The sequence below is a fragment of the Leucoraja erinacea genome, chromosome 17 (genome assembly GCF_028641065.1).
Source record: "Leucoraja erinacea ecotype New England chromosome 17, Leri_hhj_1, whole genome shotgun sequence".
NCBI classification, from domain to species: domain Eukaryota; kingdom Metazoa; phylum Chordata; class Chondrichthyes; order Rajiformes; family Rajidae; genus Leucoraja; species Leucoraja erinaceus.
The window spans coordinates 3,105,041-3,127,221 of record NC_073393.1 but is presented as its reverse complement, the minus strand read 5'-3'; the positions used below and the strand labels follow the sequence as shown (position 1 = coordinate 3,127,221).

The window sequence follows — 22,181 nt, the reverse complement described above, 5'->3', positions numbered from 1 at the left end:
CGGCCAAGAGCGGCGCCTTGGAGCTCAGACCCCGGCGAAATCGATCCCTGGCCCTGCAGCCCCAGCTCCACGATGTTGGGAGTCGGTGGTGGCGCAGTGCTGGAATACCAGGCGGGGAGCGGGCAAACGCTGTGGCCGCCGACTCCCCAACATCGTGGAGCTGGGGCTGCGTGCGAGTATTAAAGTTCTCTGGAGAATTAAAGTTTCCCCCTTCACCCGCCCCCACCACCACATAAAACCAAACAAAAAAACAGAAAGACAAAGGAGGTGGAATGGGTTACCTGTAATACGTCAATGGAGATAGGTTCGTAGATTATAAAGTATAGCTTTTCATCTGATCCTGAGTTCCAGTTTCAGTTGGGTCCTCGTGCTGTGCCAATCTATCCCTTCAGATAGTTAATGAATGGAGCCCAGATTTTTATCGAAAAGGTCTTGTTTGTCCACTAAAACGAGTCTAATTCTTTCTAAGTATAGGGTCTCCGACATTTCCGTAATCCACATTTTAATTGTGGGGGTTGTAGGGCCTTTCCAAAATTTTAATATGAATTTTTTCCCGATTATTATACTGTAGTCGAGGAAATTTCTTTGGTTTGTTGTGAGTGTTAAACTTTATTCTGATATTCCAAGTATTATTAATGTTGTGTCTGGGTCCAGTTTTGTATTAATAACTTCTGAAGTTATTTCAAAAATATCAGTCCAGAAATGTTTAAGTTTTATACAGTTTGCAAACGTGTGTGTGTGTTAAATTAGCCTCTAGATGTAGACATTTATCACAAATAGGAGAGATTTGTGGGAAGATTCTATTTAGTTTTATTTTAGAGTAGTGTAGTCTATGTAAGACCTTGAATTGTATTAAAGTATGTCTGGCATTTAAACAATAAAACACTTTTGACTTGATCTAACACGTTTTATTTTGCTTCACAGGTGCTGAACTTGTTATCAAACGATGGCCAACGATTATTTGAAGCAGCCTTGTTTTGTCCCCTCTTGTTTGGCATTCCAGTGTTGCTCTTCAGCTGTACAGTATATAGTTATTTTTTACTTGGACCGACATCATTATTTGGAATTGTTATTTATGCTTTGTTTTTACCCATTCAGGTATTTCATTTAAGTAATACGTTTAGTCAATCATTTCATTATAAATTGTTTCATCACCATCAATTTTCTATGTTTTTAATATAAACCACATTGTTTTAATTTCCAAGTCAAATATGTAAAAAAAAAACATGCAGATGCCAAAAATCTGAAATAAAATCAGAAAGTCCTGGAAACACTCTACAGGTCAGGCAGCATCTGTGGAAAGAGAATATTAGCGGTAAGGAGGGGTTTGGACAAAGTCAGGTTGTTTTCTCTGGAGTGTTGGAGGGGGAAGGATCCAGAACCAGGGGCCACACAGTTTAAGAATAAGGAGTTTGCCATTTAGAACGGAGACGAGGAAACACTTTTTCTCGCAGAGAGTGGTGAGTCTGTGGAATTCTCTGCCTCAGAGGGCGGTGGAGGCCGGTTCTCTGGATGCTTTCAAGAGAGAGCTAGATAGGGCTCTTAAAGGTAGCAGAGTCGGGGGATATGGAGAGAAGGCAGGAACGGGGTACTGATTGGGGGTGATCAGCCATGATCACATTGAATGGCGGTGCTGGCTCGAAGGGCCGAATGGCCTACTCCTGCACCTATTGTCTATTGAAGTGAGATCTGATTAAAGGATATAAAATTATGAGAGGCAAGGATAGGGTAGGAAGTCAGAACCTTTCTATTAAATCAACCCCCCCGCCCCCCCCCCCCGCCCTGTATCCATCTATTACGTGCCACGGTTTGTTCTGCCGCTCCCTTTTATCAGCTGTCTTCTCTCCTCCCTTACAAGCAGTCTGGAGAAACATTGCCCAACCATGTTCTCCAGAGATGCTGCCTGACCCGCTGAGTTACTCCAGCACTTTGTGACATTGTTAGTTTACTTTAAATGTTTTAAAATGATACCGCACGGGAACAGGCCCTTCGGCGCATCTAGTCCGCGCCCACAAGCGATCCCCGTGCAGTAGGACTATCCTACACACACTAGGGATCATTTACAAATTTACCCAAGCTAATTAGCCTGCAAAGCTGCACGTCTTTGTAGAGTGGGAGGAAACCGGAGCAGCCGGGGGAAAAACCCACGCAGGTCACGGGGAGAACGTTGAAACTCCTTACAGACAGCGCCCGTAGTCAGGATCGAACCCGGGTCTCTGGCGCTGTAAGGCAGCAACTCCACCGCTGCAACATCGTGCCGCCCCTGCCTGGAAATTATTTTTTTGCATTTCATAAGCTCATAAACGATACGAGCAGAATCAGGCCATTCGGCCCATAATGTCTATTCCGGCATTCAATCTATACCCTGTTCAAGAAAGTATCGCAAATGTACTTTTTTTTATTGGTTTCAGATGTTACTGGCACAATTAGTGATGAGATTTCGGAGTAAAGCCATCACACAGACAGATACTCGCGTTCGACTGATGAACGAAGTGCTGACGCATATTAAACTTATTAAAATGTATGCATGGGAAAAATCATTTGGTCGTTCTGTTAAAGGTAAGGTGAATAAATCAATCCTGGCATAAGATTGACATGAACTTCTTATAAACACAACACTGTGGACGGCTCGACTGTAATCCTGTGTTGTCTTTCCGCTGACTGGTTAGCACGCAGCAAAAAGCTTTTCACTGTACCTCGGTACATGTGACAATAAACCAGACTGAACTGAAACTCAAAGTGAAAAGCAAGGAAGTGCAGAAGCTGGAATCTTGCGTGGAAAAGAGGCAGAGTGGTGCAGTGGTAGAGTTGCTGCCTCACAGCACCAGAGACCCCAGTTCGATCCTGACCTCGGGTGCTGTCTGTGTGGAGTTTGCACGTTCTCCTTGTGACCCCCATGGTGGGCTGAAGGGTCTGTTTCTATGCTGTAAACTAAACACAAAATCCTGGAGTAACTCAGCGGGTCAGGCAGCATCTTTGGAGAACTTGGATAGGTGATTTTTCTGAAGAAGGGTCCCAACCCAAAATGTTGCCTATCCAGTCCTCCAGAGATGCTGCCTGAACCGCTGAGTTATTCCAGCACTTTAAGTCCTACGTATAAATACGGCATGCTCGACATAAGAAACCATTTTGAAGTCCTCGTTCTCCGTTGAAGTCTTTGTGCACGCTGGAAAAGTTTGTTGTATGTTGTACTTGAAGTAACAGAGGGAATGAGTCAGGAGAATGCAGTGTGTTGTGCCGGCAATGGAACAATGAAAAGTAATGAAATTATTACTTTCAGCAGCAATGGAAATGCAATCTACACAGTTAGTATATAATAAGCAAAATAACTCAAAATAACCACAATATGAATGCAAAAAAAAAACCCATAGTCCTTAATGCAAACAAAGACAGTGCAGGAAGGAACTGCAGATGCTGGTTTAAACCGAAGGTAGACATAAAATGCTGGAGTAACTCACCGGGACAGGCCTTCTCTACTTCTTGCAAATGAAACATAAACCAAAGGAATCGTTAGATCACAAGCCGGGTGTTGAGCAGCCAGGTTGTTGTCTCTGTTACGTCAATGTCTGCCAGGCCCTGACACAGCTCCATTTGGTGGGTGGTAGAGCGGGCACCCAGAGATGACATGGTTGGCTGCTCTGTTGCTCTGCTCCGCATTCACAGGCTGGGCTCTGGGGGAGGGAGCCCCCATCTCCACACGCTGGCGTTGAAACGCTGTTGCCTGTCCCCCTGGAGTAACTCAGCGGGACAGGCAACACCTCTAGATAGAAGGAATGGGTGACGTTTCGGGTCGAGACCCTTCTTCACCCATTCCTTCTATCCAGAGATTCTGCCTGTCCCGCTGAGTTACTCCAGCATTTTGTGTTTATCCATAGAAATTCATGGTTGAGGTGGGTGTTTACAATGCTCAAGAGCCTGGTGGATGTGGGGAAGGTTAGTCTTGAACCTGTTGTTTCTTTAAACACTCTGATTTAAAACCTGCCTTTAAAGCTGCATTCATTTACCAGAAAAGGGTTTTCATATCAAGCATATTTCAACCAATCTTTGGTCTAAACCAGCATTTGCACTTCCTTGTCAGTAACCATATAACCATATAACAATTACAGCACGGAAACAGGCCATCTCGGCCCTACAAGTCCGTGCCGAACAAATTTTTTTTCCCCTTAGTCCCACCTGCCTGCACTCATACCATAACCCTCCATTCCCTTCTGATCCATATGCCTATCCAATTTATTTTTAAATGATACCAATGAACCTGCCTCCACCACTTCCACTGGAAGCTCATTCCACACCGCTACCACTCTCTGAGTAAAGAAGTTCCCCCTCATATTACCCCTAAACTTCTGTCCCTTAATTCTGAAGTCATGTCCTCTTGTTTGAATCCTCCCTATTCTCAAAGGGAAAAGCTTGTCCACATCAACTCTGTCTATCCCTCTCATCATTTTAAAGACCTCTATCAAGTCCCCCCTCAACCTTCTGCGCTCCAGAGAATAAAGACCTAACTTATTCAACCTTTCTCTGTAACTTAGTTGCTGAAACCCAGGCAACATTCTAGTAAATCTCCTCTGTACTCTCTCTATTTTGTTGACATCCTTCCTATAATTGGGCGACCAAAATTGTACACCATACTCCAGATTTGGTCTCACTAATGCATTGTACAATTTTACCATTACATCCCAGCTTCTATACTCAATGCTCTGATTTATAAAGGCTAGCATACCAAAAGCTTTCTTTACCACCCTATCTATATGAGATTCCACCTTCAAGGAACTATGCACGGTTATACCCAGATCCCTCTGTTCAACTGTATTCTTCAATTCCCTACCATTTACCATGTACGTCCTATTTTGATTTGTCCTGCCAAGGTGTAGCACCTCACATTTATCAGCATTAAACTCCATCTGCCATCTTTCAGCCCATTTTTCCAAATGGCCTAAATCACTCTGTAGACTTTGGAAATCCTCTTCATTATCCACAACACCCCCTATCTTGGTATCATCTGCATACTTACTAATCCAATTTACCACACCTTCATCCAGATCATTGATGTACATGACAAACAACAAAGGACCCAACACAGATCCCTGAGGCACCCCACTAGTCACCTGCCTCCAACCCGATAAACAGCCATCCACCATTACCCTCTGGCTTCTCCCATTCAGCCACTGTTGAATCCATCTTGCTATTCCTGCATTTATACCCAACAGTTGAACCTTCTTAACCAACCTTCCATGAGGAACCTTGTCAAAGGCCTTACTAAAGTCCATATAGACAACATCCACTGCTTTACCCTCGTCAATTTCCCTAGTAACCTCTTCAAAAAATTGTCAGTGTATTATAAACAACATGAATCTTAAGTACCTTCCATTACTTTAAACTTGGTGTGAAGGGCGCCACAGTGGTGCAGCGGTAGAGTTGCTACCTCACAGCGCCAGAGACCCGGGTTCGATCCTCACTACAGGTGCTGTCTGTACGGAGTTTGTACGTTCTCCCCGTGACCTGCGTGGGTTTTCTCCTGGTGCTCCGGTTTCTTCCCACACTCCAAAGACGTGCGGGTTTGTAGATTAATTGGTTTGGGTAAATTGTAAATTGTCCCGTGTGTGTGTGTGTGTGTGTGGGTGCGTGCGCGTGCGTGCGCGTGCGTGTGTGTGCGTGTGTGTGCGTGTGTGTGTGCGTGTGCGTGTGTGTGCGTGTGTGTGTGTGCGTGCGCGTGTGAGTGCGTGTGTGTGTGTGTGTGCGTGTGCGTGTGCGTGTGCATGTGTGTAGGATGTTGCTAGTGTGCGGGGATCGCTGGTCTTCACGGACTCTACATCAGGATCATTTACATTCTTCATTTTCCAATACAGATGTGAGGAAAAAGGAAACAAATATATTTCGAAAAGCCGGATATGTACAGAGTGTAAATAATTCCCTGGCACCGACGGTCCCAGCGTTTGCCACAGTCGTCACCTTTGTTGTACACACACTGTTGGGTCAAGAGCTGACTGCATCCACGGTAAGAACAGATGGAATTTGGCAACAAACCTATGATGAGCGTTTGTCGGCTGTGGGCCTGAACTCTCTGGAGTCTAGAAGAATAAGGGGGGGACCTCAATGAAACGTACAGAATAGTGAAAGGCCTGGATAGAGTGGACACGGAGAAGATGTTTCCACTAGTGGGAGAGTCTAGGACTAGAGGTCATAGCCTCAGAATTAAAGGTCGTTCTTTTAGGAAGGAGATGTGAAGACATTAATTTACTCAGAGGCTGGTGAATCTGTGGAATTCATTGCCACACATGGCTGTGGAGACCAAGTTAGTGGATATTTTTAAGGCAGAGATAGATTGATTCTTGATTAGTGCGGGTGTCAGGGGTTATGGGGAGAAGGCAGGAGAATGGGGTTAGGAGGGAGAGATAGATCAGCCATGATTGAATGCTGGAGTAGACTTGATGGGCCGAATGGCCTGATTCAAATGGCCCTCACACCTATGACCTTATGACCATATGGATATTGATTTCTCTAACTTCAAGTAAGGGCGGCACGGTGGCGCAGCAGTAGAGCTACTGCCTTGCAGCGCCAGAGACCCGGGTTCGATCCTGACTACGGGCGCTGTCTGTATGGAGATTATACGTTCTCCCCGTGACCTGCGTGGGTTTTCACCGAGATCTTCGGTTTCCTCCCACACTCCAAAGACGTGCAGGTTTGTAGGTTAATTGGCTTTGTAAATGTAAAATTCTCCCTAGTGTGTGTAGGATGGAGTTGATGTGCAGGGATCGCTGGGCGTTGCCGACTCGGTGGTTCAAAGGGCCTGTTTCTGCTCTGTATCTCTAAACTAAACTAAACTAAAGTGACCCTTACACCCCCTCTCGCTCCATCCCTCCCCCACCCTAGTCGCCCTACTTGCTTCACTGCCATCCTGCTTAATCTCACTGTGTGTATTCACTCGCTCCACAGCCAACAATGGACCATTGTGGGCTCCATCTATCCTTGTTCGTCTGGCTGGCTTTGATTTGTCCTTTTGCATACTTTTCATTCATTTGTTCTTTGTAGCTTTTCACTTAAATTTGAATTTGAATTCCTTTATTGTCATTCAGATCTATCGGTCTGAACGAAATTCCGTGCCTGCAGTCATACATAGAATAATAAATAACAGAAACACGCGATAAACACAAATTAACATCCACCACAGTGAGTTCACCAGGCGCCTCCTCACTGTGATGGAGGCAAAAGTCTCTTCCCTCCTTGTTCTCCCTCTGCGTTGAGGCGATCCAGGCTTCCGTTGTTGTGGACCCCGCCGGGTGATGGTAAGCCAGTCCCGTGCCTCGACCGTGCTCCGCGAACAGGCCGGTTCACGCTCCGCGGCCCGTGGCGGTCGAAACTGCCGAAGATTCTGCCCTCCAGTCCAGCGGACGCAGCTTGCCGTTGCGGGAGCTCCGGGGAAAACAGGTCACCAACCTGTGACCTGCGCGCTCCCGACGATGTCGTCCACTGGGCCCGCGGCCGAGACCCGAATTCAGGTCGCTGCCACCGGGTCACCGGAACGCCGCCACAGCCCGAATTCGGCCGGCCTCGCGCAGGTAAGTCCTGGCTGACCCCGCCTCCGGAGCCTCGAGGTCGGTCGCAGTTGGAGGCCACCAGCTCCGCCATTAGGACTCAGCGCAGACGGAGGCAGAGAAGGGGGATACGACGAGAACAAGTCGCATTTCCCCCGAAGGAAGAGACCAAAACCATGTTTCACCCCCCCCCCACATATACACACCCTAATAAACGTCACCTTTTCCTTTTCTCCAGAGATGCTGCTTGACCCGCTGAGTTACTCCAGCTTTTTGTGTCTACCTTTGGTATAAACCGGCATCTGCAGTTCCTTCCTGGCTGTGAATTGAAACCCACTAATTCTTTTAATTCCTCTCATCATTCTAGGCATTCACTGTGATCGCAGTCTTCACGGTCATGAGATTCACATTGGGTACTGCGCCCTATTCCGTTAAAGGGTTTGCAGAGGCCAGAGTTTCTTTGAGAAGGTTAAAGGTAAAAGAAAATATTTTTGATAATTTTACACCTCAATTTAAAAAAAAAGATACAAAAGTTATTTTGAAATGGGCGATTAAATAATTCAAAAATTCCTATTAATATTTAGTTTAGTTTAGTTTAGTTCAGTTTAACTAAGCTTGGTCTATTGTCACGTGTATTAAGGTACATAGAAACTTAGAAAATAGGTGCAGGAGTAGGCCATTCGGCCCTTCGAGCCTGCACCGGCATTCAATATGATCATGGCTGATCGTCCAACTCAGTATCCTGTACCTGCCTTCTCTCCATACCCCATGATCCCTTTAGCCACAAGGGCCACATCTAACTCCCTCTTAAATATAGCCAATGAACTGGTCTCAACTACCTTCTGTGGCAGAGAGTTCCAGAGATTCACCACTCTCTGCGTGAAAAATTTTTTTCTCATCTCGGTCCTAAAGGATTTCCCCTTCATCCTTAAACTGTGACCCCTTGTCCTGGACTTCCCCAACATCGGGAACAATCTTCCTGCATCTAGCCTGTCCAACCCCCTAAGAATTTTGTAAGTTTCTATAAGATCCCCCCTCAATCTTCTAAATTCTAGCGAGTACAAGCCTAGTCTATCCAGTCTTTCTTCACATGAAAGTCCTGACATCCCAGGGATCAGTCTGGTGAACCTTCTCTGTACTCCCTCTAAGGCAAGAATGTCCTTCCTCAGATTTGGAGACCAAAACTGTACGCAATACTCCAGGTGTGGTCTCACCAATACCCTGTACAACTGCAGTATCCCTTGATTCCACTAACCCCTAGAGCTCTATCTAACTCTCTCTTAAATCCATCCAGTGATTAGACCTCCACTGCCCTCTGTGGCAGGGAATTCTACAAAATTGAAAAGTGAAAAGCTTTTTTGTTGCATGCTGTCCAGTCAGCAGAAAGACAGATGCACGATTTACAATCGAGCCGTCCACAGTGCACAGATACGTGATGGAGGGAATAACGTTTAGTGCAAGATAAACTCCAGTAAAGTCTGATTAAAGATAGCCTGAGGGTCTTCACAGAGGTAGATAGTAGCTCAGGACTGCTCGCTGGTTGTGGTGGGATGGTTCAGTTGCCTGATAACAGCTGGGACGAAACTGTCGCTGAATCTGGTTTGCACGTTGCATTTGCAATTGCATTTAATAACTTCTTTTGTTTATTAGAAAATTTTGATAATGGAGAACCCTGAAGTCTATGTGAAATCTCTGCAAGATTCGCCTTATGCAGTGGTGTTGGACAATGCATCGCTCTCGTGGAGCAGTGCAAATGGGGATGAAGGGGCACCAAATCCTGGCGACGGGGTCTCAAATAGAAAAGATGCCTTTGACACCGACAAAACACGGCAGACCAATATTAATGGGCAGGTGGGTCAGTCGGCCCCTGAAACTGCATCAGAGGAAGGTGGTGTTGCCTCAACGACTCTTTGCAACCTCACCCTCAACTTGGAAAAGGTACGTACTGCTTTCCCATCAGCCGGCAAAGAAGAGATTGAAATTTATCTTGTTTTCAAGTGTCAACTATATAACTTATGGTGGCTTTTTCAGGGAATGCTTTTGGGAGTTTGTGGAAATGTAGGAAGCGGGAAGAGTTCTTTACTATCTGCTCTGCTTGGACAGGTATGGACATTTTACTGTTTGATAACAAAACTGGTTCCATCTGCGGACTGTTGACAGTTCTGGCCTCCAAATCTGAGGAAGGACATTATTGCCATAGAGGGAGTGCAGAGAAGGTTCACCAGACTGATTCCTGGGATGTCAGGACTGTCTTATGAAGAAAGACTGGATAGACTTGGTTTATACTCTCTAGAATTTAGGAGATTGAGAGGGGATCTTATAGAAACTTACAAAATTCTTAAGGGGTTGGACAGGCTAGGTGCAGGAAGATTGTTCCCGATGTTGGGGAAGTCCAGGACAAGGGTTCACAGCTTAAGGATAAGGGGGAAATCCTTTAAAACTGAGATGAGAAGAACTTTTTTCACACAGAGAGTGGTGAATCTCTGGAACTCTCTGCCACAGAGGGTAGTCGAGGCCAGTTCATTGGCTATATTTAAGAGGGAGTTAGATGTGGCCCTTGTGGCTAAGGGGATAAGAGGGTATGGAGAGAAGGCAGGTACGGGATACTGAGTTGGATGATCAGCCATGATCATATTGAATGGCGGTGCAGGCTCGAAGGGCCGAATGTCCTACTCCTGCACCTAATTTCTATGTTTCTATGTTTCTATATGATTCATAAAGATAGTGGAGTCAGGGGATATGGGGATAAGGCAGGAACGGGATACTGATTGGGGATGATCAGCCATGATCACATTGAATGGCGGTGCTGGCTCGGGGCCGAATGGCCTACTCCTGCACCTATTGTCTATTGAAAGAATGGAATGACTGGACTTAAATTCTTAAGGGATTGGACAGGCTAGATGCAGGAAAAATGTTCCCGATGTTGGGGGGGGTCTAGAACCAGGGGTCACAGTTTAAGAATAAGGGGTAGGCCATTTAGATGAGGAACATTTTTTTCACCCAGAAAGTTGTGAATCTGTGGAATTCTCTGCCACAGAAGAGAGTGGGGGCCAATTCACTGGATGTTTTCAAGGGAGAGGTAGATATAGCTCTTCGGGCTAACGGAATCAAGAGATATGGGGAGAAAGCAGGAACTGGATGATCAGCCATGATCATGTTGAATGGCGGTGATGGCTTGAAGGGCCGAATGGCCTACTCCATCACCTATTTTCTATGTTTCTATGTTGCATATGTTTAGGTTTATGTTTATTCCTGTCACGTGTGTCAACGAACAATGAAAAGTGTTGTTTGATTTGCTCTACAAGCAGATCAGGTATAATCTACATAAATACAATTAAGTCAAACTCAAGTATGTTAGATAGAGCAAGGGGGAAGATACACAGTGCCAAATATAGTTTGCAGCATTGTAGAGTATCATGTAGTCAGACAGGATGGAAACAGGCCCTTCGGCCCTGCTTGCCCATGCTGAACAACCTGCCCCATCTACACTAGTCCCACCTGCCCGCGTTTGGTCCAAATCCATGCATCAGTTCCAGAACCAAAGTCCAATGTCCACAATGGGGTAGATGGTGAATGGGACAGTACCCTTGCTTATGGAATGAACCGTTCAGAAGCCTGATAACACAGGGGAAGAAGCTCTTTCTGAGTGTAAGTCAAATTAAGTCACATTTATTTATATAGAACATTTAAAAAACAACTCTCGTTGGCCAAAGTGCTTTACATTTGTTATAAGAATAGTATAAACAAACAAACTACATACATATATACATGTAGCCCTCGCTCAGTGGACGTCAGGAAAGGCTTGGGAGTATAGATACGTTTTTAGCACTGACTTAAAGGAGTCGATGGAGGGGGCAGTTCTGATGGGAAGGGCCTCTACTGTATAGTAGGTGGATGTGAAAGTGTCTATAATGTGGGACTAGTCTCAATGGGAAAATTCCCCATAAATAACAAAAAAGGATGATGGATAGATTTATTACGACTGTCGCTGCGGAAATTTGGGAGGAAAATATGTTGTTCTGACTGCACATTATGTTGGCCAAATAAATGTACGTGCTTATTAGATATAATCCCATATTGTAAAATTGCATCGTGTGGATTGAAAGATACAACATGGAAGCAGGCCATTCGGCCCACCGACTCCATGCCGACCATCGATCACCTGTTCACACTCGTTCTATGTTTTCCCACTTTTTTTATCCACTCCCCTACACACCAGGGGAAACTTTACAGCGGACCAATTCACCTACAAACTCGCACGGAGAAAACCCACGCGGTCACATGGGAGAACGTGCAAACTCCACACGGGCCGCACCCGAGGTCGTGATCGAACACGGGTCTCTGGCGCTGCGCAAAAATCTCCCGATTAACTTCAGGAAAATGTTTGATTTTCCCATCAAATCATAACTGGTTTAATCACTGAAGATTTAGGCAGGAAGTTGACATTAGGACCATTTGCATGTTGCAGAGGCAGGGATCTAGTTTCATCATTTATTTTCCTCGTTGCAGATGAATCTGCATAGTGGGACGGTCGCTGTCAATGAATCACTGGCCTTTGTATCCCAGCAAGCTTGGATATTTCATGGGACAATCAGGGAAAACATATTATTTGGAAGGACGTTAGATAATGAAAGGTAAGTGTGTTGATCTTCAATCGATTTAATTTCGTTCCGTTCAGTTCAGTTTGGTTCAGTTCGGTGAACGATCGTACGCTCATGTGTCAGACGATGTTGCTCGCTGTTTGCGCCCGGCATCGTCCAACACGTTGACAGAATAGGCGCCCGACGCGTCACAGAGTGCGTCGCTTCCAGGGATCGCCACGAGGAAGTTGTCCTTTCGGAGATACAGCATGGAAACAGGCCCTTCGACCCACCGAGTCCATGCTGACCAGCTTTCACCCCTCTACACTATTTCCATCTTACACACTGGGGACAATTTACAGAAGCCAATTAACCTACAAACCCGCATGTCTTTGGAGTGTGGGAGGAAACCGGAGCACCCGGAGGGAACTCATAGGGTCACATGGAGAACGTACAGACAGCACCCATAGTCAGGAACAAACTCAGGTCTCTAGAGCTGTAAGGCAGCAGCTCTACCGCTGGGCCACCATGCCACGCTAATACCTTTCACCCTAATATTGATCTTTTAAGATATTTCATATTTTTAATATTTTTGATTTATATCTTATATTTTCTGAGACACCAATATTTTACTAGATATTTATTAACTTCAATATTTTACATTCAAGTCTTAGTTTATTAATAATATATATCTTTTTTGTAAGATTTTGTAAGATCCTCTTCATAACAAGCGGATTTCAGTATACGAATAAAGAGGTTCTTCTGCAGTTGTATAGGGCTCTGGTGAGACCACATCTGGGGTATTGTGTACAGTTTTGGTCTCCTAATTTGAGGAAGGCCATCCTTGTGATTGAGGCAGTGCAGCGTAGGTTCACGAGATTGATCCCTTGGATGGCGGGACTGTCGTATGAGGAAAAATTGAAAAGACTAGGCTTGTATTCACTGGAGTTTAGAAGGATGAGGGGGAATCTTATAGAAACATATAAAATTATAAAAGGACTGGACAAGCTAGATGCAGGAAAAATGGTCCCAATGTTGGGCGAGTCCAGAACCAGGGGCCACAGTGTTAGAATAAAGGGGAGGCCATTTAAGACTGAGGTGAGAAAAAACGTTTTCACCCAGAGAGTTGTGAATGTGTGGAATTCCCTGCCACAGAGGGCAGTGGAGGCCAAGTCACTGGATGGATTGAAGAGAGAGTTAGATAGAGCTGTAGGGGCTAGTGGAATCAAGGGATATGGAGAGAAGGCAGGTATGGGTTATTGATAGGGGACGATCAGCCATGATCACAATGAATGGCGGTGCTGGATCGAAGGGCCGAATGCACCTATTTTCTATTTTTCTATTTTATATAATATAAACATATGTGATAATAAGGTAACATGTGGGGTCCACACATCTACACCCATCTCTACTGCTCAAATATTAAATTATCTTATATCTTACATTAATATTAAACGATATTTAATATCATTAGATATTTCTTTGTCATCAAGCAGTTTTCTACTAGTTGGTAGTAAATTTGCAGTTCAGGCAACATGGTTGTGGTGAGCAGGCCAAATAATTATTCAAATCTCAGCCTTGTATTTCACAACCAAATACCATGCTGTGAACAGATGCATTAGTACAGAATGACACAGAGGCAACATAATGGAAAAAGCAATCAATTCCAAGAGGAATTGTAAATGGGAAAGTGGAACAGATCATCTGAGTCAAATAATGAGCAAAAGCATTAAACATTGAGAGGCAAGGAGAATAAGCAGCTGAGAAGCATCAAAGCTCTTCAAAAGCACCTGCACTTGGGCACAGACTTGGATGCAAACAGCCACAAAGGCAGAAACTCACGAGAAAGAGATACAGAGCTAGTGCAGATGTGCAGATACAGAACTAGTGCAGATGTGCAGATACAGAACTAGTGCAGATGTGCAGATACAGAACTAGTGCTAGTGCAGATGTGCAGATACAGAACTAGTGCAGATGTGTAGATACAGAACTAGTGCAGATGTGTAGATACAGAACTAGTGCAGATGTGTAGATACAGAACTAGTGCAGATGTGTAGATACAGAACTAGTGCAGATGTGCAGATACAGAACTAGTGCAGATGTGTAGATACAGAACTAGTGCAGATGTGCAGATACAGAACTAGTGCAGATGTGTAGATACAGAACTAGTGCAGATGTGTAGATACAGAACTAGTGCAGATGTGTAGATACAGAACTAGTGCAGATGTGTAGATACAGAACTAGTGCAGATGTGTAGATACAGAACTAGTGCAGATGTGTAGATACAGAACTAGTGCAGATGTGCAGATACAGAGCTAGTGCAGATGTGCAGATATTGAACTAGTGCAGATGTGCAGATACAGAACTAGTGCAATGGAAAACAGAAAATCGAGGCAGATTTGGAATTAATGAATTAGTAGACTTTATGAACAGTATCACGGGGGCGGTCACGGTGGCGCAGCGGTAGAGTTGCCGCCTTACAGCACTTGCAGCGCTGGTGACCCGGATTAGATCCCGACCACGGGTGCTGTCTGTGCGGAGTTTGCACGTTCTCCCTGTGATCGTGTGGGATTTCTCCGAGATCTTCGGTTTCCTCCCACACTCCAAAAACGAACAGGTTTGTAGGTGAATTGACTTGGTGTAAATGTAAAAATTGTCCCTAGTGTGTGTTGGACGGTGTTAATGTATGCGGGGACCGCTGGTCGGCGCGGACTCGGTGGGCCGAAGGGCCTGTTTCCGCTTTGTATCTCTAAACTGAACTAAACTGAGAACTACGTTGATGCATAAAGATAATTCATTACAGCTTAACTGAGCAACTTACAGCCTAACGATATGAACATTGAATTCTCTAAGTTTAGGTAACAAACCTACAACCAACCCACCTCCCCCTTGTCACGACTCCATGACGACCAGCGACCCCCCCATTCACTAATTCTATCCTACACAATAGGGTCAGTTTACAGAAGCCAATTAACCTTTAAACCCACACATATTTGGAGTGTGGGAGGAAACTGGAGCACCCGGAGAAAACCCACGCAAGTCACATGGAGAACGCACACACTCCACACAGACAGCACCCGCAGTTGGGATCGAACCCAGGTCTCTGGCGCTGTGAGGCAGCAACTCTACCGCTGTGCCACTGCTGTTGCCAGGATCCGAGGATCTGAGCTGCAGGGAGAGGTCGGGTCAGCTCGGACCTTATTCCTTGGAGCGCAGGTTGGAATGTACTCGTTTTACGTTCTATAATCAGGTTACCAGTTTATCGGGATATCGAGCTGTCATTGCCTCTGCTTTCTCTTGCAGTTGGATATTCCGACTGTATTTCACTGACAGGAAGGCTAATGAAATGCAGAAAGAAACAGGTTTGAGTTTAGACTGAGCAAGCTGTCAGTTCTACTTAAAGTTCAAGTCGGCTGAAAAAATGGTTTAGTAACTCCACATGTCTAAGCTATTCACTTGCTTCAGGTGATAAATGAACTCCTCAAAACTGAAATCATGAAACTGTATTCTGCAGGGAGATTGAAATGAGAAATGTAATTATGGAGCAGTCTGTACATGAAACCACGTTGGTGTATGTCTGTAGGCCCAGTGGCTACTGAACTGTGAGCATTATGTTGTATCCTTAATGACATGAAACCCCTCGTCCCTGTACTTCCATTATTTATATATTCTTTCATAATAGAAATGTTCCTCGACTCATCTCCATTGTAAATTAAACATGGTCAATCCAAATGGCTGCACTTTATCTAACACTCCTGCAATTGACTTCAATGGCATGTCGGTGGCACAGTGGCTCAGCTGGTAGAGTTGCTGCCTCACAGTGCAAGAGACGCAGGTTCGATCCTGACCACAGGTGCTGTATGCGTGGAGTTTGCACGTTCTCCCTGTGACTGGGCGGGTTTCTTCCAGGTGCTCCGGTTTCCTCCCGCATCCCAAAGACGTATGTTAATCGGCCCTCCGGTATATTGCCCCCGAGTGTGCACTTTGGAGATGAGGAGGAGATTCTAGCCAGAGGATGGTGAATGTGTGGAACCTACTGTGGAGGCCAAGTCACAGGGGGAAATGTGCAAACACCACATAGACAGCAACCGGGATCAGGATTGAACCAGGGTCTCTGGCGCTGGGAGGCAGCAGCTCTACCCGCTGCGCCACTGTGCTGGCCTTTGATCAGATGCTCTGTAATGAGTAAAAATGATTCATTGGTAATTTAGACACATGTCCTAATGTGAAATTCCTTTTTCTGCACAGTTCAGTACAAGGATGACTATACACAAGCATATGGCCACAGAATGCTGGAGTAACTCAGCAGGACAGGTAGCACCTCTGGATAGAAGGAATGGGTGACGTTTTGGGTTGAGACCTTCTTCAGACTGGCTGAAGACTGGAGAAGGGTCTCTCCAGAGATGCTGCCTGTCCCGCTGAGTTACATGGACTCGGTGGATGGAAGGGTCAGTTGGCACGGTGTATCTTGAAACTAAACTAAATTCAACTGAAAAATCGTGCATAAAATGAATGTGAATGGTACTTTAGATAGAGATTTCAGCTCCGGGCATTAGGTGCAGCTGGAGTAAGATTGGATTGAAGAAGTGAAGAGGAGTTAAGAAGAAGTCAGCTACACTAGTAGCTCTCCAATTATTTAGGTGCTTGGATCATTTGTCAATCTCAGATCCCAGTCAAAATTCAAATCCTGGCCTTGGTGAGAGAATCAAACACTTCCGGAGTCAAGGGTCGAGAGTGTTTAAATTGTCATTCACCAAGGCAACGGAACAGTGAAATTCCCACCTGCAGGCCTGGAAGCACAATACATACAGATACAGGCACGGTAGCACAGCGGTACAGCTGCAACCTCGCAGCGCTAGTGTCCTGGGTTCGATCCTGACTCCAGGTGCTGGCTGTACGGAGTTTGCACGTTCTCCCTGTGACTTGCGTGAGCTTTCTCCGGGTGCTCCGGTTTCCCTCCTATGTTCCAAAGACGTGCGGGTTTGTGGGCTAATCGGCCCTTTGTAAATTGTCCCCCAGTGTGCAGGGAGTGGATGAGAAAGTGGGATAACATAGAACTAGTGTGAACGGGTGATCGATGGGTGGTGTGGACTCCGTGAATGGAAGGGTCTGTCTCCATGTTGTGTCTATAAACTCAACTAAATCCCATTGAAAAACGATAGTTTCGTCAGTACTCGGTGGGCAAAAAACTGCAGCTGGAATGAGATCGACACAAGAAACTGGAGTAACTCAGCGGGACAGGCAGCATCTCTGGAGAGAAGGAATGGGTGGCGTCTCGGGTCGAGAGCCCTCAGCAGCTCGAGTAAGATTGGATTACAGAAGGAAATAGGAATTAGGAAGAAGTGAGCAATGCTAATAGGTTTCACAATGGTTTAGGTGCAAACTTAGGGGTTGGACAGGCTAGATGCAGGAAGATTGCTCCCGATGTTGGGGAAGTCCAGGACAAGGGGTCACAGCTTAAGGATAAGGGGGAAATCCTTTAAAACTGAGATGAGAAGAACTTTTTTCACACACAGAGTGGTGAATCTCTGGAACTCTCTGCCACAGAGGGTAGTTGAGGCCACAGTTCATTGGCTATATTTAAGAGGGAGTTAGATGTGGCCCTTGTGGCTAAAGGGATCAGGGGGTATGGAGAGAAGGCAGGTACAGGATACTGAGTTGGATGATCAGCCATGATCATATTGAATGGCGGTGCAGGCTCGAAGGGCCGAATGGCCTCTACTCCTGCACCTAATTTCTATGTTTCTATGTTTCTATATTTCTAAACTGTGCGTAGAGTGAAACGGAAGAGAGGAAGAGATACAAAACGTTCAGAACATTTGCTACTTGGGCTAAAGAATATAAAAGTACTGCTTTGCCGGTCTCAAGAACGCCAACTGAGGTTTTAAGCAAATTTTTATTCGAAAATTCACTTTTCGGCAAACACGCGCTCTCGACACGGCCGGCCACATCAGCGGTCAGCGCTGAACCGGCGCGCGAAAGCAAAACCGCGCGAAAACAAACAGCCCCTCCCGAGTCACGTGACCGTGGCTTCTGAACGCTGGGTTCGACGCCTGCGTGCGCCAGCAGGCTCCGCTACAGTACGACACTTTAAATAAAGTTACATAAGTTTAAATGAGTGGACAAGGCAGTCATGAATCTAAATGGAATTTTCCATGCCAGGCCTGCATTAGCCCATTTTCTGATTATGGAAAACCAAAATGAGGTTATATAATGTTGCGTGTAGGTTAACGAGATGCATTAACGTTTATGTAACACACTTTGTTCCCTCACAAAGCACTTCACCGATAACAAGGTCCTTCTAAAACGAGGTCGTTGAATTCAAAGCAGCTGATTTTGAGCATAGCGGTGAATAAAACCATCAAACAATCAGGGAACGCATGTTTGAGGTTGAAGGGTGACTATTGTTTGGGACATCAAGGACAATCCCCCTACTCTTGGTCTAAACTATGCATTAGTTTAACTTGCTACCCTACAAAAGCCAGCAGAGTACACAGCTTTAATCCAACTGCCTACATTTATGTAGCAAATACATGTAAAAACTCGGACGGCATGTTGGTTCAGCGGTAGAGTTGCTGCCTCACAGCGCCAGAGGCCCCGGGTTCAATCCAGACTACGGGTGCTGTCGGTACAGAGTTTGTACCTTCTCCCCGTGACCGTGTGGGTTTTCTCCGAGATCTTTGATTTCCTCCCGCACTCGAGAGATGAACAGGTTTGTAGGTTAACAAAACAAAGTGCAGGAGAAACTCAGCGGGTGCAGCAGCATCTATGGAGCAAAGGAAATAGGCAACGTTTCGGGCCGAAACCCTTGGGAAATAGGCAACGTTTCGGGCCGAAACCCTTGGGAAATAGGCAACGTTTCGGGCCGAAAAGCTTCGGGTTTCAGGCCGAAACGTTGCCTATTTCCTTCGCTCCACAGATGCTGCTGCATCCACTGAGTTTCTCCAGCACTTTTGTCTACCTTCGATTTTCCAGCATCAGCAGTTCCTTCTTAAACAAAAGGTTTGTAGGTTAATTGGCTTGGATTAAATGTAACTAGTTCCCAGTGTGTGTAGGATAGCGTTAGTGTGCGGGGATCGCTGGTCGGTGCGGACTCGGTGGGCCGAAGTGCCTGTTCCGCGCTGTATCTCTAAACTAACGGAAAAAAACAATGCACTCCCGGCATTTATATTTCCTTCAGTAATAGTGGAATAGATTCATTTAATTAATTAAATTGCTGCCGTAGAAAGTCGGTGATTTGAACTTCATCACTCAGGGTCAGCAAGATGGTGCAGCGGTAGAGTTGCTGCCTCACAGCACCGGAGACCCGGGTTCGATCCAGACTACAGGCGCTGTCTGTACGGAGTTTGCATGTTCTTCCCGTGACCGCGTGGGTTTTCTCCGGATGCTCCGGTTCCTTCCCACACTCCAAAGACGTGCAGGTTTGTAGATCAGTTTGTAAGGCAGTCTCGGAGAGTTTTGAGCATGGCTTTGTGAGTTTGTGTTATTAGAGTTGTGGAGTGATACAGTGTGGAAACAGGCCCTTCGGCCCAACTTGCCCTATCTACACTAGTCCCACCTGCCTGCGTTTGGCCGTGGAGGGGAGAGGGGGGAGGAGGGAGGGAGGGAGGGGGGGATCTCACTGCGTGTTAAGAGGGTGGAACAATGTTGACTGATGATTCCTCTCCTTTATGAATGGCCAGGTACAAGAAGGTGATTGAAATCTGCTGTCTGGGACAAGACTTTGCCGCGCTGCCCTTTGGAGACACAACTGAAGTAAGAAGCTTTCAGCGAGACCTGGAGTTGTATGGCATAGAAACAGGCTCATCAGCCAAGCCCATCCATGCCGACTGCGATGCCCATCTATGCCGACTCCTTGTGCCCACATCACGCCTCCATTTCTCTGCCTCTCACACAGAGGGTGGTGGGTGTACGGAACAAGCTGCCAGAGGAGGTAGTTGAGGCTGGGATTATCCCAATGTTTAAGAACCAGTTGGACAGGTATGTGGATAGGACAGGTTTGGAGGGATACGGACCAAGCGCAGGCAAGTGTAACTGGGACATGTTGACTAGTCTGGGCAAGTTGGGCCGAAGGGCCTGTTTCCACGCTGTATCACTCTATGACTCCATGCTCCTCTCCTGTCCAAGTAACCCAGAGTCAAGTATAGCTCATTGTCATTTGCCCCAAAACGGAATAAATAAATTCTTACTTGCAGTTCCTGTCCAAATGTCTTGAGTTTCAGTTTGAGTATAGTTTATTGGCACATGTACAGTGAAAAGCTTTTCACAAGTTCACAAGAGGGCGGTGGAGGCCGGTTCTCTGGATACTTTCAAGCGAGAACTAGATAGGGCTCTTAACGATAGCGGAGTCAGGGGATATGGGGAGAAGGCAGGAACGGGGTACTGATTGTGGATGATCAGCCATGATCACATTGAATGGCGGTGCTGGCTCGAAGGGCTGAATAGCGTACTCCCGCACCTATTTGTAAATCTTTATTGTCATTTCCTGAGTATTCGCATACTCAGAGGAAACAAAAAAACGTTTCTCAACCAGTGTCCATTCAGTTTTCGTTACAAAATAAATTAAAATACATGTCATGAACAATTTAACTCTCTAATAACATTCAATAACATTCAACAGCCGTTCCGACCGGCAGCGGCACAACAGTGGCTCTGCTGCAGTGTGGGGGGTTTGTGCGCGATACTTGGCAGGGGGAAAGTTCATTTAACAGTCTTATAGCCTGTGGGAAGAAGCTGAGGAGCATCCTGCTGGTTTTGCAGCTGATGCTCCTGTACCTCTTCCCAGATGGGAGGATGGTGAAAAAGTCATGCGATGGGTGGTAAGGGTCTTTGATGATGGAGATGGCTCTGTTGATGCATCTCTTCTTATATATGTCCAGCAGGAAGGGGAGTGGAGCACCAATAATCCTGCTTGCGGTCTTCACTATCCTGTCCAGTTGGTGCCGTTCGTACGCCTTGCAGCTCCCGAACCAGGAAGTGATGCCGTATGTCAGTGTGCTCTCGACAGTCCCCCTGTAAAAAGTCCGTAGATGTGTGGTGGGGAGGCCTGCTTTCCGTAGTCTTCGGAGGGGGTGAAGTCTATTGTCTATTGTCTATACATAAGCACTGAAATACATTTCAGATACAGTACCAGTGTACAGCAGCTTTACACTGAGATAGTGTACAGATCCCCAGATGTGTGGCCATTTTCATGTCCCAGATGTTGTAAAGGGATCTTGACCTGACCATGAAGTCCTGTTGTCCTTGTCCTTGTCTAAGTGTAAATTGAGTTTTTTTTACTTCCATCCCAGGTGGGTGAAATGGGTATCAACCTGTCGGGGGGTCAGAAGCAGCGGATCAGCCTCGCTCGAGCGGTGTACTCAGACCAGGACATATATTTACTGGACGATTCCCTGTCGGCTGTGGATGCTCACGTCGGGAAGCACGTCTTTGAACAATGCATCAAAACAGCACTCGTAGAGAAAACTGTGATTCTCGTCACTCATCAGCTGCAGGTAATCCTTCACTTTAGACCTTGTCTAAAGCAACATAGTGATCTTTCATATGAAGGAAGACTGGATAGACTCGGCTTGTACTCGCTAGAATTTAGAAGATTGAGCGGGGGATCTTATAGAAACTTACAAAATTCTTAAGGGTTCAAGAAGGAACTGCAGATGCTGGAAGATCGAAGGTACACAAAAATGCTGGAGAAACTCAGCGGGTGCAGCAGCATCTATGGAGCGAAGGGGCTGGACAGGCTAGATGCAGGAAGATGTTGGGGAAGTCCAGAACATGGGGCCACACAGTTTAAGGATAAGGGGGAAATCTTTTAGGACCGAGATGAGAAAAACATTTTTTCACACAGAGAGTGGTGAATCTGTGGAATTCTCTGCCACAGAAGGTAGTTGAGGCCACAGTTCATTGGCTATATTTAAGAGGGAGTTAGATGTGGCCCTTGTGGCTAAAGGGATCAGGGGGTATGGAGAGAAGGCAGGTACGGGATACTGAGTTGGATGATCAGCCATGATCATATTGAATGTGCTGAATGGCCTACTCCTGCACGATTTTCTATGTTTCTATGTTTCTATGA

The 22,181-nt window shown here is 45.9% G+C and overlaps 1 protein-coding gene across 1 annotated transcript in view; it reads left to right on the top strand.

The window, feature by feature from the left end:
- The window catches only part of abcc12 (ATP-binding cassette, sub-family C (CFTR/MRP), member 12), an 84,967-nt gene that overhangs the window by 10,462 nt on the left and 52,324 nt on the right, over positions 1–22,181 (top strand). Inside the window, 9 exon segments of the mRNA XM_055648386.1 lie at positions 925–1,098; positions 2,412–2,559; positions 5,847–5,995; positions 7,900–8,007; positions 9,183–9,470; positions 9,564–9,635; positions 12,042–12,166; positions 19,795–19,867; positions 21,403–21,606. Coding sequence (XP_055504361.1) covers positions 925–1,098; positions 2,412–2,559; positions 5,847–5,995; positions 7,900–8,007; positions 9,183–9,470; positions 9,564–9,635; positions 12,042–12,166; positions 19,795–19,867; positions 21,403–21,606 — 1,341 coding nt within the window.